The sequence below is a fragment of the Adiantum capillus-veneris genome, chromosome 11 (genome assembly GCF_014529385.1).
Source record: "Adiantum capillus-veneris isolate H3 chromosome 11, ASM1452938v2, whole genome shotgun sequence".
NCBI lineage: Eukaryota > Viridiplantae > Streptophyta > Polypodiopsida > Polypodiales > Pteridaceae > Adiantum > Adiantum capillus-veneris.
Window position 1 is genome coordinate 46771990 of NC_140941.1, and position 14486 is coordinate 46786475.

Consider the following 14486-nt stretch of genomic DNA (forward strand, 5'->3'; position numbering starts at 1 on the left):
CTCGTACTCGGTAGAAAAAGACTCCTACTCAAGCTTCTATTCAGAAAGCACACTCATATATATTTTCCATGGACTCTTCATGCATGCCGACAATGCTATGTAGGAGGGGAGAGAGGGAAGAGGAATGTGAAGTCAAGCATGGAAGACGAGAGAGAGAGAGAGAGAGAGAGAGAGAGAGAGAGAGAGAGAGAGAGCCATGGCTGCAGTGGCCTTGTGCGCAAGCGATAAGAGGAGATGGTTTAGGCAGATTATTCGAGGGGAATCTTATGAAAAAGAATTTATTTAAAAGAGAGACAGTAGTAGTAGTCAAGTAGTGAGTGTATTCTTGCTATATTAGATCTAGAATTACTCACCTATTGTGATTTGGCATCTTTTGGGTTCTAATTGTTTATTTTTCTAGACTTCTAACATCGCGGAGCTATAGGTGCTTTAACAATCACTAAACATGCGTAGTAAACATGTAGACTCGTATTATCACAGCGTGCTAGACCACCTCAATCATCATACTCACTAAAACTTCAGAACATACCTCACCTTCATGATGATGCTAGAAGTCCAGAAAAAATAAACAACTGGAGAACAGCTAATAAACAATTAGAGAACTGAACCTGGAAGTCACCAAATCACACAGACGGTGAGAATAATTCTAAATCTATCATCAAGAATACAATTATTCATTATTCAATGGCATAATGCACCAAGAACATCATATGATTTCAATTTGAGTCATTAACTAGCTCTTCATAACAAACAATCAAAAAACACCTTGAAGTAGACAGAGTTTAAGACATCACTTTGGACAACTCTTGGTTTATTTCCAACAAAAAAAAAACTATGAATCACAAAATCTCGTTCAATCTATCGACTGCTAGGCGACATGACAAGAGAATATCAACAAAGCTTGTATTATCACAAGTTCGATATCAGGAATCAGGTTCCACCACATCTGGCTTATAATGCCACTACCTTGTAAAGGCCTTGCTCCAGCCTCTTTGATACGTCTACAAAATGAAGAAGGGCTACTTGCACTCCTTCGTTCCTGCAAGAGCTATGATGCTATGTGAACAACACTTCGGAAAGAAAATGCCAGTAGTTTCCTCGATACAATTGCCATGGGAGCCAACTGCTGGGATAGGCTATGTTATATGTTAAAGTTTGCAAACAGTCAAAGAGTTCCTCTCCTGCAAAATGAGAATGCTTTAAAAACTTTGGAAGGAGGCCACAAGATAGTTTTCTACCAACAAGATTTTACCACAAGATACTTAATTTGCCACAAAAGCCCATGCTAGTGCATCTCCAAATTCTAACACTAATTTGCTCATTGTCATTTACTTTTCCTTTTTACCTTTTCATGCTAGAATCGGCAAGCCGACAAGGGGAAAAGAGCCTCTAACCACAGGTTTATTGATCGTCACTACAGTTAGATCATCAAAGGCTGGTGCACTAGCATTCAATACTATGTTCCAAAGTTAATACTTTATGGTATAAGCTGAGTTCAACCTCTAATCAGTGCATTTAGTGAAAAACTCGACTACAGCATTTTCCTCAATGCCTTCATTACAAAGCATAGTGATATATATACCTTCAAAAAGGTCAGAAAGGTCAAAATTTACCACCATAGGCTAAAACACTTGCACAAAACTTCAAGAGCAGACATTACCTATTGTAGAAGAAGATACTGAACTAAGTTTACAACTAGTCATCATAGTCTTTATGATTGCTTTACTAGCTTACCATTGCCAATTTCTATTCCAAAATAGCTATTTGAGAAGACACCAATAGATGCTATAATCAGAAGTTAATTCTATTTTCTTCTATATTATCTTCAAAAAGGTCAGACACATCTTAAATCACCACTGTAGGCTAAAACACCTCCACAAAAAACACAACCAAGAACAGACATTACCTTTTGTAGAAAACGATAACGAATTAAGTTTACAGCTGACTGTTAATTTATGTTTGTACAAAACCATCAGTTAAAATATGATAGTAACTAAAAGGCCATCTTACTTTGTATCTTTTCAATATGAAGAAACAAAATGCGTCAAGTAGCAGTTGAGACTGGTAACTTTGAATGTACTGTTAAAACAAATTTGAGATGGTTAGTAAAAAGGTTTCATAGCAGGGAATTACCAGACTCACGCGATAGCCACAGAATGACTATCAAGTAAACCGACCGGAGCCACTGCATTTATGGCTGCACCTCTTCTCATCAGTTCGTGATCCAAAAACACCACAATAACTGTGATATCGTCATGAAAATGACGTCTCACGCCTCTCTTGATCTTTTTCAAGTCTGCATAACGCACTTCTCGCTTCCTCGCCGCTACTTTCAGTGCAGCTTTTACAAGCCTTTTGGCTACTCCCTGCAAAAGTTAAAACAATTGAGCATGCACCTCCTCTCACCCTCCCTCACCCCTATTTACATGCAAATGCATAAGATGTACTACCTTACCACAAAACCTAGGTGAATCAAGAAAGACCCCAAATGTTTAATTCGCGATAAAAGGAAATTGTTCTTGATGCTTAATCTCTTGACCTCTCCTACATAAGGAGCACCTCTTGTCGACTCAGTAATCTACTAATTTTCTCTAACCCTAACAGATCATACCATAAGGATTAACACTCTCTAATCATACTGACCTAATCTAGCCATTTGCTAATTATCACATTAGCATTAGATTCTTTTCAAGCTATATGTCAACGGGCCGTTGCAGCATAGCTATCTGCGCACTAGTATACCAATGTCCATACACAAGGAGTTGACTTAGTTGGGGCACAAAGACAACATCTGCATGTTAAGCACGACAGGATGGCCTATCCACACTAATTAGGAAGCCAACAAACACAAACACCAAATCAAGACCAACAAGCACACAATCTTGTGCTAGTCTTCCACGAGCATCGACTAAATACTAATAGAACGTCCCCAATATAGCTTCAGTGATGCGTATAATTGCTTTGCTTTACTAACTCTCCATCAGTATATCATATACCAAAATTGCTAAAAGAGAATGAATAGAGAACGTACCCGATGAGGATAATTGTTCACAATTTCAACGGCCTCCTGATTGCTCAAATGCTCCCACAAACCATCTGATGCAAATACCACAAACCTATCGTGGGGTTGAAGCTCATGCACCAAAACCGCTGGCTCTGCTGTCAAAACAGGCTGCGGAAGTGCCGGTACTCGAAATTTGGGAAAAAGAGGCTCTCTGTTGAATTCTTGTTTTTTCAAGTAAACATCACCAATGGACCGTGAAACCTGCACAACCATAACCTTTGGTTGGTCTCATAACTACCATTTGAACACATAGAAGAGCCCTTAACAACCTTGCATACCAATCACAAAAGCATAATCACCACAGAGTCTGCAAATGATTGATAAAACCATCAACCCACTTCCGAAACCCAGTGATATTGGAGAACCTTTGTTTACACTATAGCCCCGATCTACCTTTACAAAAGGTCCGATAAGTGACATCAACCTATGGTGTTGAAACAGATACATTTCCAATGTGCATTGGGAGGTTAAGTTTCCCTTGATTGTAGACTACCCTTAGAAACCATATCCTTGACAACAAGTTTCTCTGGCTTAAAGTTGAAAAAATGAACAATCTTGCTCCTGCCAGTACGTCACTTTCTGACACTGAAGTAGACAATTGCTACAGGACTCCCCTCGACTGTAAAAGCATGGGTTTTCCAAAGTGACAACATAAATTGTGGCATTATTCACTTATCAATGCAACTATTTTCTTTGATAAAATAGATAATCCCCCGGGGACTATGAAAGCATGGCTTTCCCTTATTGAAGGCATACGTTGATGATTTTGTAAGGGATAAAAAAACACAATTGCCTTCCTGTTAAATAAAGAAACAACAGATCACCTGTATAATGCCCTTAACACGCCATATGCCATGCCGCAGCACGACAATAGTTGAATCGTCCGGGTGGAGAGACTTGAGTTCTTGCCGCACAGCCTCAATTCCAGCATTATGCTCCGCAGTTAGCTGTACAGGAGTAACCTCTCCAGTTGTTTTGTAAACACTTGCCAAAACAGCCCTGGAATCTCCAAGATTGGCAATGTAAAGCGTCTTGTTGCAAACTACTCCAACTAAACAGCATGACCCAACAGTCGCAAGCTGAGGATTTGAGGGCCATGCTTCCGCAACTAAAGACTCAAATCCTCTCTCAGTCGTTTCGAAGGCTCTCTCAAGAGCATCAGCAGACATGCCTCCCATCTCCACTACAAATCCTGCAAACAGAAGCAATTATGTGAAATTTAGGATAATTGATTCCAGAAACACAGTCACAGACACTTCTCAAAATGCACAAGTCCATGCTTTTATCATGAGCCCCAGTGTTTATAGGTACAAACATCAACAGAGTGTTCTACATAGAGATAAACAATTTATGAGCTAAGGCCAGTTAAATGATACCCTCAGCATCTCTCCTTGTCAGTCAAAATAACGAATCAATCACCTCGCATCTTTCAGGAACACTTCCAAACAGCATTCAAGCAAATAACCGATGCACCACATAAACCATTCACAACCAAGGGCATATCGATATTCTCCCCCACAGTTGTAAAATGTATTGCATTAACTAAACTAAACCTTGTAGCCATGAATTGCTAAACAAAACCTCCTCCATAATTTGGATGTTTGTCCAACCATTTGCATCAAAAAGGGTGCAAATCTCACAAAGACTAGTCCCCTCAAAAGCTCGTTACCCAGAAAGAAAGACGGTTTTGTTATTTAGAGGAAGGGGCTGTTTCTAATCATTTCAAATCACAATCATGAACCTATGGAAATTTGCAGATTCACACAAGGCTCAGGCGGCTTCAACCACAGCTTGAAAAAGTTATTTGAATGAAATCATGAAATAAAGGGACGTAATCTGTAATCATTGGCTCATAACAAGAATGACTCTCTCTCATGAGAAGCAGAAGAAGGAGATTTTACTCAGGAGCTGGGGGAAAAGGTTCTCTTTAACATAACGGGAAGCTTCTGGACCACCATGGCCATCATAGATACCGATGAATGTGCCTGCGAGGGTTGGGCAAGTTTCAACTTGGCAAGAGTCCTCATTGAGCTGGTTGGCCTGCATACAAGCCATGGAGAACTCGCCGTAAGGATGGTACCCGACATCATGCACAAATAACAGATCCTTCTCTGCATCATGGAGACCTCGCGACTGCCAGCAGGACCGAAAAAAGTAGCCTAATGTTGCAAACATGCCTCATCGCATCCGCATGCTGTGAGAAGCCTTCAGCTTCACGGATCAAGCTCTGTATGTAGCGTTCAAACCCAAATTAAGAATGACTGACAAGAACCCACCAATGAAAAGCTTTGCAGAGCTAACCCCTTCAGCTTCGCTTATGCAAGGTTGCGCAGATCACGAATCTGCCATGCAATTCTAGAGCTTAAGAGAAAACCAGAAAACCGGGGATCTCTGAAGAACCCACAACCTTACGATGATGCCCACGAGTTTTAGAACCTTTTTGAGCTCTCGCCCACCTGAAGAAAAAGTCCTCTTACAATGATATACTCTTCAACTTGCCCATTTTATATAATTGAACCCACTTTATACTAGACAAGTGAACCTCTCTCTCTTTCTCTCTCTTAGGGTGCACACATGCGCTCAGTTTTTGCCGCGGTTCGGTGAAGATTCTCACATGGCCCACCGCGCAGTTGGAGTTTAGTGCACCGCCTACTGAACGTTGTTCCACCGCAGGAACTGGAACGCCACCCCTCTCCCCTAGCCATTTGAAACGGCACCACCGCAGTGAACGCCTATAATTAGCATGGTTGCATGCGTAAGCATACGTACGAAGCTCGCCATCCGCCTATATATAGCCATTGGAGCCTGGCTGCAATGCACGCCTTTCTGCAACCATCGCTGCAACTACAGCCACCCCAAGCTTTACAGTCCCCTTCTCGGCACTGCGCATCTGCGTAAGGTACTGCAGCGGCGACCACAGGCCAAGCGACCCCTGCAACACTGGGCATCTGCTCGAGGTACTGCAGCGACGACCACGGGCCAAGCGACCCCTCAGCGTTGCACTGCGTTATTGAAGCCCTTATCAGCTGCTATCGAGATGCTAAGGTAAGCTTTCCTACAGTAGATGCTCCTGTAGTTAAAGCTTCGACGACTTCTGCCTTCTACTGATTGCGCTAATCCTGCAGCCATGCACGCAATACCTCCTAGCGTCCGCACTGCAGTATTCATACTACATCAACTGCAACCGAGTTGCTAAGGTAAAGTTGCATACAGTAGCTCGTTTAGTTAAAGCGAAAACGATTCCTACCAATGTTGATTGCGTTAATTCAGAAGCTCTACGCGCATTATCCCCCAAGCGGCCTAAAGCAACCAGCACGAAGAAAATCAAGCAGCGCAGGACATTCATAAACGAGCAGCAGGACTTAACTGTGTTCACAGCTGTAACTCAAGGTATTCCTATTGATAATTTTAACTATAACATACTGTCATTCAAACTCATCTTAATGCACGTGTCAATTGCTGCATGTCTATTTTACATTATTTAGTAAAAATTAAGAAATGCGAGCTACTGTGCGCTATATTAATTAGGTTGTCAATGGGTAATGCAATCGACCATGCTACAGATGTTGCCCGTAATGAATGCTTACGCAGGCCAGCGTCCTCCTGCTCGACCAAAGGCCAACCCAATCGCTTCTCGTGGTGTGCGAGTGCCTCAACAGGAATTGCCTAAGGTAGATGATAAATTGATGCATTCAATCAATGCATCCTTCCATAGTCAGTTTTCTTGCATATCACTTCTTTCCATAATTTGTGGTCGAATTACTCATTCCTAGACTCGGTATCTGGATCCTCCCATTGGAGGAACAGTTGTCAGACTTGTTCCTATGTATGGGACACTATCCACGCCGCCCCCTTGGCCCATTTCTGGCAACACGTGCTCTCCATCTAATGATGACTGTGAGGAGTTTGTCCCTTTGTCTCAAGATGTTAACCTCATGAACACATTTGCCCCCCCCCCCCCCCCCCCCCCCCCGTACCATGGACTATATGCCCGATGGAGGATCCATAGCTCCTCCTCCTCCACATCCTACTAAGGTTGTTAAGGTCATGATTGAAACACAAGATGTGCACATGACAATTGGGATAGAGCAACCAAGTGGTACTAATATTGAACCACCAATTAAGATCACTAGCCAAGAGCAATCGAGTGGCAATGTGTCTCAAAAGGCAACTAAGCGGCCTAGGCAAATGTCAGTCACATGGGACAATGACACTACCCGTGCTCTAATAAGAATTTACGACGAACAATGGAATCACATCAACAAGGGCAACTTCCGCTTTAAGGACTGGGAGGCCGTGGTTTTGAATCTCAATGCTGAGATGGATACCACTTACAACACTGAGAATACAAAAAATCGAATTGATACCCTCAAGAAGATGTACAAAAAGGAGAAGTTGAAATCATCTTCCACTGTCGCAAGTCCAAGCACGTGGGCATTCTTTGACATCCTGGATGTCATGTGGTGCAAGACACCTAGATGTACTGGCTTGGTGGGGGGTTTGGACAGCGATGGGCCTGCAAAGGAAAATGAAGACATCTTGAATGAGCTTGAACAGGAAGTGGGGACTAATTCTGGAGTGAGTGGTAGTACATCACAAAATCCTATAAGCTCCATGGACTTCACAGAGTTAGAGGGAGTTAGTGGAAGCAAGGCAAAGCAGTCAAAGCGGTCTCTCTTAGGAGTAGTGAATCAAACAATGGGTGAGGGGATGAACAAGTTATGCGATACACTTCGCGATGTGGAAGATAAACACTATGCAACATTGAGAGAGCTAGAGGCATCAAGGCATGCACTAGAAGAGCGTCTACTTTGAATCCGCGAGGAGGAAGACACAAAACGGCAACAAATTTACCTCTCCACTCAATTGGAGCTTGCCAAGATTTTAGCCAAAGTCCGGGATTAGTAAGTAAATGAAATATTCTATAGGAATGCTACAATCCTTTTTAATTATCATGAAGCTCATGAGTGTATGCTTTTTGCTTTGCAGGCTGCAACGAAGTAGCTGCATTTTTTAGCAGGCTGCAACAAAGTAGCTGGATTTATGACTGCATAAGGTAACACTACTAACCTCAATTCGTTTCAAAGTGACTTTAATACTTGACTGGAAATTATATTTGTAGTCTTGTCGGTGTAGGATGAAAAGTTTGCATATATTTTGGCTACTACAATCCTTTGCTATATGCATGCAAGATCAACAACTTTGGCAACGCCGTTCTCTACCATACGGGAAGCACAAGATACACTTGAAGTCCATGTTGTACTTCATGTACTTCATGATTTGGGGAGTTTTCCTGAGTTTATTGGAGCCTGATGCCTGGCGCTACGGGGCTCGACAATGGTGGGTGTTTCCACGGCAGGAGGTTTTCTGGACCTCTATTCACTGCCGGCTATGGTCAGAAGCCAATTTAAATAACCGGCACAAGTACTTATTTTAATATCGCATGTCTTATGAGTCTTTCAATGCACTCTTAGTCATAGTGGAGCCTTTATTGCCTTGCAATGGTGATTTATTTGTCCGTACTCCCATAGCTCGTGATCTAGCACTAGCATGTGTATTGTGAAGAGTAGCACATGGCCATTCTTCTAGATCAATGACTTGTCTTTCCCCTGTCGGGAAGTCCACTATACGGAAATACACTATGATTATATGTCGCATTTTAAGACAACGTAGCATGTTGCAGCGCTTTCATATTTGCATTCCTGAGGGTGATAGGCTGAAAAACATAATGGATGGATTTGAAGCTATTGCAGGGCTTCCACAAGTAGCAGGTGCCATAGATGGAACACATATCAGGCTGCAAAGGAAGTCATCAAAGGATAATTTTCCTCCCCAATACATCTGCAGGCATGGGTTCCCTAACATTCTTCTCCAAGGGATCGTAGACTCCCGTAAGCTTTTTTGGAGTGTTGTATGTGTTGCCCCCGGCAGCACGCAAGACTCAACGCACTTTAAGGAATGCAGTCTTTACCAAAAGTTGAAGAGTGGTCGAGCCATCGCCAATCCACAGTTCAACTGCAAGGCAAATGCATCCGACCCTACTTGATCGCAGACTCAGCTTACAAAGCCACAACTTTTTTGGTGAAGCCCTTTCGATCAAAAGGTGGGCAACACTTAATTCAAAAGCAGCACTTTGATAGGCATCTTTCAAAAGGTAGAGTAAAAGTGGAGAATGTGTTTGTATATTGAAGAATAGATGGTGCATACTTCGCGAGTTGAATGTCGATCTGGAAATAGCACCCACAGTGATAGGCGCTTGTTGCCTCTTGCACAACTTTGTGCAGCTACGAGGGGAGGCCGAACCAAATGAGCAGGTTGACCCTCATCCAAATGTTGGCGAGCCTCTGCGCGGTGAGCATTACAACTCAGAATCACGAGAGAGAGAGAGAGAGAGAGAGAGAGAGAGAGAGAGAGAGAGAGAGAGAGAGAGAGAGAGAGAGAGAGAGAGAGAGAGAGAGAGAGAGAGAGAGAGAGCTTTGCATGTCAGAGCAGCTTTATTTAGAAACCATGCCTTGCAAAGCATACGACGGCAAGCGAACATGCTACAAAATGACATGATAGTCGAATAAAATTATGAAGGTAAACGATAAATTTTCCTTCTTGCATCAAAAGCTTTTTTTTTTGTGATTTGCTTGTTAGTTTTTTCGTTGTGCTGACTGCCTGTTGTTTTCAGGTTGCTCTTGGCCAAGCGGATGCAGTATTTCTCTGAAGATTGCGGACAAAACTAGATCGTAGTTTTTGTACCGAATGTGTTTTTAACCTTATGTATTGATATCATGTTCCCTTCCACATTGCTTTTCCAAGTACAAACAACTACCATCATGTTTTCCTGTTCCTGGACTATTTTTGTTATTGGTTCAAATAATTGGCCAATTTGTTGGACTTTAAATAGCTGTTAATGGATGCAAATAACGTCTTGGTTCAAATCATTGGGCAATTTTATGGATTTTAAGAAGTTGTTAATGGATGAGAACAAGGTCTGTAACATGTAAACACTCTTAGGGTCTCTGGTTATTTACTTGAAGATGTCGAAGCTCTGCTAAATTGAAAATCACTAGTAACTTGAGGTATTCATGCTGTTGCGCATTCATACCGTGTAATTGCATTCATGCATTGCAGTTGTTGCTAAGGGCGGGAATAGGTTGACGAAAATGACGTTGACTCTGGGCCGGTCGGCTGCATGTGCGCAGACTGGCGGCCGACGGTGGCCAGTGAAGTCTCAACATCCGGTGCATGTGCGCAAAAGCCCCAATTCGGTCGGTGAAGATTCTACTGCGCCGCAAACAGCCGGCACGAAGCATGTGCGCAGTCTATCTCTCTCTCTCTCTCTCTCTCCCACAACTGCTGCTGCCTGCACCAATTATGTTTTGTGTGTGTTAAACTATTCATCCAGATTTGCGTGTCTTCTAATGTAAGGGCATGGTCACGTGAGGTGCAGTTTTCAGTTAACTGCACCTACCAAGCAATCAGAGGTGGCAATTGAGCCTTCAAGTGGTCATGTGCAAATTATTGTGCTTCGAAAGATTTCTAGGTGGTTGATGCACAGATTATGGTGATGTTGGCAGAGTCAACAAAGCCATCTATGATGTCCTCGTGTAGGCTAACACGTCAACTGAAACAAACGTTGCAGGCCTCACATTCAAGGCACTCTCTGTAGGCTTTTGCAACTTAGCGGATTTTGGCATAGTTACAAAAGGCTATGCTCGGTAGAATTGAGCTGGCTTGGTAGAACGTGTGTAGACACTCTTCCAAAAGCTTATATTTAGGATTGCAAAAAGGCCCATGATTTTCGGAATACACAACATACCCCTCCTCCCTATATGACACACCACAAATATTGAGGGGATCAAGGGTGGGGACGCATCTGGCAACCGCGAGCGAAATTGGTGCCTCCTCTCTATTTGACACGCCACAAATATTGAGGGGACTAATTGAAGCACAATCAATGGTTGATGTCAAGATTTAATGGGACTGCTCAATCTTAAGTGCGAAATGAATGTGAAACAAATGTGTGAAGAGTGTTTGCAGTGCGGAATGCGTGCGGTGCAGTGTGTGAGGGAAGGGGAAGAAGGAGAAGGAGTCCAAGGTGTGTGGGTGGAGTCAGCCTCATAGTGAGGAGCTCCTTATTCTTGATGTATGTAACAGAATAAGGTGATGGTAAGTGGGTGGGCACCCATATCCTGGGCGACCGGGCAAGGCATAGAGGCCTTTACCCCAACAATCTCCCACTTAAAGACGAATGTGCCGATAAGTGGGTCGTACTAGCTAAACTACTAGTATGTACAAGAAAACAGGTGAGAGACTCTGTTAACCTATGCTCACTGGCTTGCTTAGTTGATCTACATGCAGCCGTATCAGCTCTAGGGATAGGCAAATGTACGTACCCATGCTAGAGCCTGCATGTAAATCCAGCAGACAACTCTATCTGGTCTGCAAAACTCCACTATCTATCATGCTAGTGTTAGTCATCGTATGACTGACAATCCATGTTGCAAATGCTCCCATTGCAACTACTAGGTCGGGCCTCGACACTCATAGGTAGTACATGAGACGCCAACGCCGACGAAATATGCGCAAACCTAGTTGTCCTAGAGTCCCATGCGATATTTACATGTACCGCATCATCAGGACTACTCATCGTGTATGGATAAGTCAACGCCGACACTGGGATGGCTACATCCCTCTCACCCATAGGCATAACTGTGCATCATGGCATCAACTCATCAGCCTCTAGCATGAGCATATGAAAGGACTCCATCTTTGTCATCTCTGCATGAGCAGACCTGCTATACACGCACAGACTCTGACAACACGTGATGTGTCTCACTAGAGCACTGCCGCTCGATCTCTATCTCTATAGAGTCTACTGGCGCGTCCTACACGGCTAAATGCTCTATCTTGTGAGCATGGTGGAGCTCACTCGCGAAGGAGACACATCTCGTCTCTTGCTCAAAGCATGCCAACAACAAAACTGAGACCATGTCGTCTCGAACCTCAGATACATGCATATGATATACCAAGCCACTGCGGACTCCTCTAACAATCACTAATGAACCGCAATGCATCTGGAAAGACTGCTCTCTAAGTAGTATCTAACACCCATAATCTACTAGCCATCTCATTGAGATCAAGATCTCTCTCAGTTAAGGAACATAGCGCACATGTCGTAGCGTATATGATGCACCACTGGGCAATGACAAGCAAACATCTCCTGCACCTACAATGTCAAACATCGAACCATCAGTCAAGTGTAGACAACTAAAGGTCCCATAGAGAAGGTGCTAAACCAGTCACGATGTGGTGTGACGTGGAAAGCTGCATCGTCATCTAGCAACCAACGAGAAGGTGTGCCACCTCTAGAAGACATGTAAGGAGGAGGAACGCTAAAGGGAAATGTCACATCACCGTCACTCGCATATGAAGCCACAACTTTAGCATGTGTCAAAACCTCATATACACCACGCATACATCTCCAATGTTGTCTCATACATCTGAAACAACGATGCCTAATGTGACATGTGTGACCACAATGTCGCCAAAATACCGTCAGCAGGGGGGGAGGGCGGGGGGGGGGGGGAAGGAGATGCTATGGAACCAAGTCGCTCCAAATGCACACAAGAGGAGCAATTCCGCTCTCGCTTGTCTATCTCCTGATATGTCAAAGTCAGAAAGCCGGGGAAAACCGTTGGAGCCAAACCGCTCCGAAATGAGAGTGGGAAGGAAGTTGTTGGCGAAGCTACGCTAGAGAAGAGCCAAATCGCTCGCGCCCGCTCTTGCTGTGTCGAAGCCGATAAAAACATGGTCGATGCCGTCTTCCACTGCCAAATAGAAGCAATTACCGATGTTGTAGCTATCGATGCTTGAAGCCAATGACGAGCCGTTGATGCCGAGAGAAACGTTGAAGTCGTAGCCGCGCTATCGTTGGAGGAGAGTTGATCTGGTGTCAGGGAATGCTCGAGTTTACTCACTGACGCTCACACCCAATGTATGTCTATGTAGGCACGCCTCGAGAGTGCACGCACGGTGACTCATTTCTCCACGAACAAGAGAGGTTCAAAGCTCTCTCTTTCCGCTTTTGTACCGATTGTTGCAGGTTGCCAAAACCTTGCAATCATGGAAGCCGACACTTTGCTCTACACCGAGAGTGTGTGTGTGTGTGTGAACGTGCCCTTACACACACACCATTAAGAGAAGGATTTTAAAAAATGGCTTCTTCTCTTTCAAAATCCTTCTTCCCCTTCTCTATCTCCCTCTTCCCTCTGCTCAATTTTCAACCTGTGTGTGCTCACTTTGCTTCCAACTTCCCAACGCTTTCTTAATTTCCAACTAGGACAGCCAGCCGCCTTCGGCAGCCTCTCTCTCTCCCCCTCTCTCCCTCTTTATCACGTGCAAAAGGCTTTTTTTAGTTTTGGACTTTAGCCTTTAGGTCACAGATTGCGACACGTATAAAGGGCTCCCCCTTCCGCCATATTATGTTAGTAGATGTGTGTGTGTGTGTCCACACACAACCACAACACAAAGAAAAAAGAAATTTTTGCTTGCTCTTTTGCTTAACTCACGACTACGACTTTCCCCCCTTTCGCTCTCAATTGAGCTCCTCAGTTGATGTCGATTCCCTTGCTTCTTTTTGGCCTACCCCAAAGGGGTGAGGCCATAGTGATGACTCCCCTTTTTGCTAATGAAAAAGGGGAATATATTTTTAAAAATTGCACAATTTTTATTGGATGAGGCAGATACAACATACTCATTACAGAGACAAAATTGAATGATAAATTAGAGACTTTTCATTGGAGACAGAAACATGTAAAGGCAATGATGAAAAGTTGATTATGAATATGAATAAGATATTGGAATTTACATCATTCTATAAAGAATTCTAACTGCGTCCAACCTATCATGCTAGAGAGAGAGAGAGAGAGAGAGAGAGAGAGAGAGAGAGAGAGAGAGAGAGAGAGAGAGAGAGAGAGAGAGAGAGAGAGAGAGAGAGAGAGAGAGAGAGAGAGAGACTCAGAGACACAAAGAGAAAGAGAGACAAAGCGTGTGTCTAGAGAGCTCTCTGTTATTCTATTTGAGCTCAGGGTGGCCTACCCGTCTTAATGGCTTGCTGCTTGGATACCAAAACAGAGCTGTTGACCATGCCTATTCCCAGCTATCGGAACCAACACGATTCTTGAGAGAGAGAGAGAGAGAGAGAGAGAGAGAGAGAGAGAGAGAGAGAGAGAGAGAGAGAGAGAGAGAGAGAGAGAGAGAGAGAGAGAGAGAGAGACGAGTAGCCTTCGTGAGCGAATGAACGAGACAGAGAGAAGGGGAGAGATTAGCCTTCTCTACAACACTATGAGGGAGAGAGGACCAAGAAGGGACCTAAACCACCTCCACTCAAAAGGCATGACACATTGTTTTGATCTCCCAGTTCAGTGTATGA

The 14486-nt window shown here is 43.6% G+C and overlaps 1 protein-coding gene and 2 pseudogenes across 1 annotated transcript; 2 read left to right on the forward strand and 1 right to left on the reverse strand.

Moving 5' to 3' along the window:
* Positions 1-886: 886 nt before the first annotated feature.
* Positions 887-5524, reverse strand: LOC147447190 (putative protein phosphatase 2C 79). Its single transcript, XM_086523072.1, has 5 exons — positions 4966-5524; positions 3889-4256; positions 3032-3265; positions 2134-2366; positions 887-1181 (listed from the first exon to the last, which is right to left on the reverse strand). The coding sequence occupies exons 1-4, from the start codon at positions 5237-5239 to the stop codon at positions 2139-2141; spliced, it is 1104 nt and encodes a 367-aa protein (XP_086379198.1). The 5' UTR covers positions 5240-5524; the 3' UTR covers positions 887-1181; positions 2134-2138.
* A 1364-nt stretch (positions 5525-6888) lies between these two features.
* LOC147447191 (uncharacterized) lies at positions 6889-7969 on the forward strand (annotated as a pseudogene).
* Positions 7970-8738: 769 nt separating this feature from the next.
* Positions 8739-10547, forward strand: LOC147447192 (uncharacterized; annotated as a pseudogene).
* Positions 10548-14486: the final 3939 nt, after the last annotated feature.

What these genes read in the sequence shown, in the direction of transcription:
- LOC147447190 (XM_086523072.1), bottom strand. Translation starts at nt 5,239, where the DNA reads ATGTTTGCAACATTAGGCTACTTTTTTCGGTCCTGCTGGCAGTCGCGA. An exon ending in CCTTTTCCCCCAGCTCCTGA is followed by an intron (nt 4,257 to 4,965) that starts GTAAAATCTCCT and finishes TTCTGTTTGCAG; the next exon opens with GATTTGTAGTGGAGATGGGA. An exon ending in GTGTTAAGGGCATTATACAG is followed by an intron (nt 3,266 to 3,888) that starts GTGATCTGTTGT and finishes ATGGTTGTGCAG; the next exon opens with GTTTCACGGTCCATTGGTGA.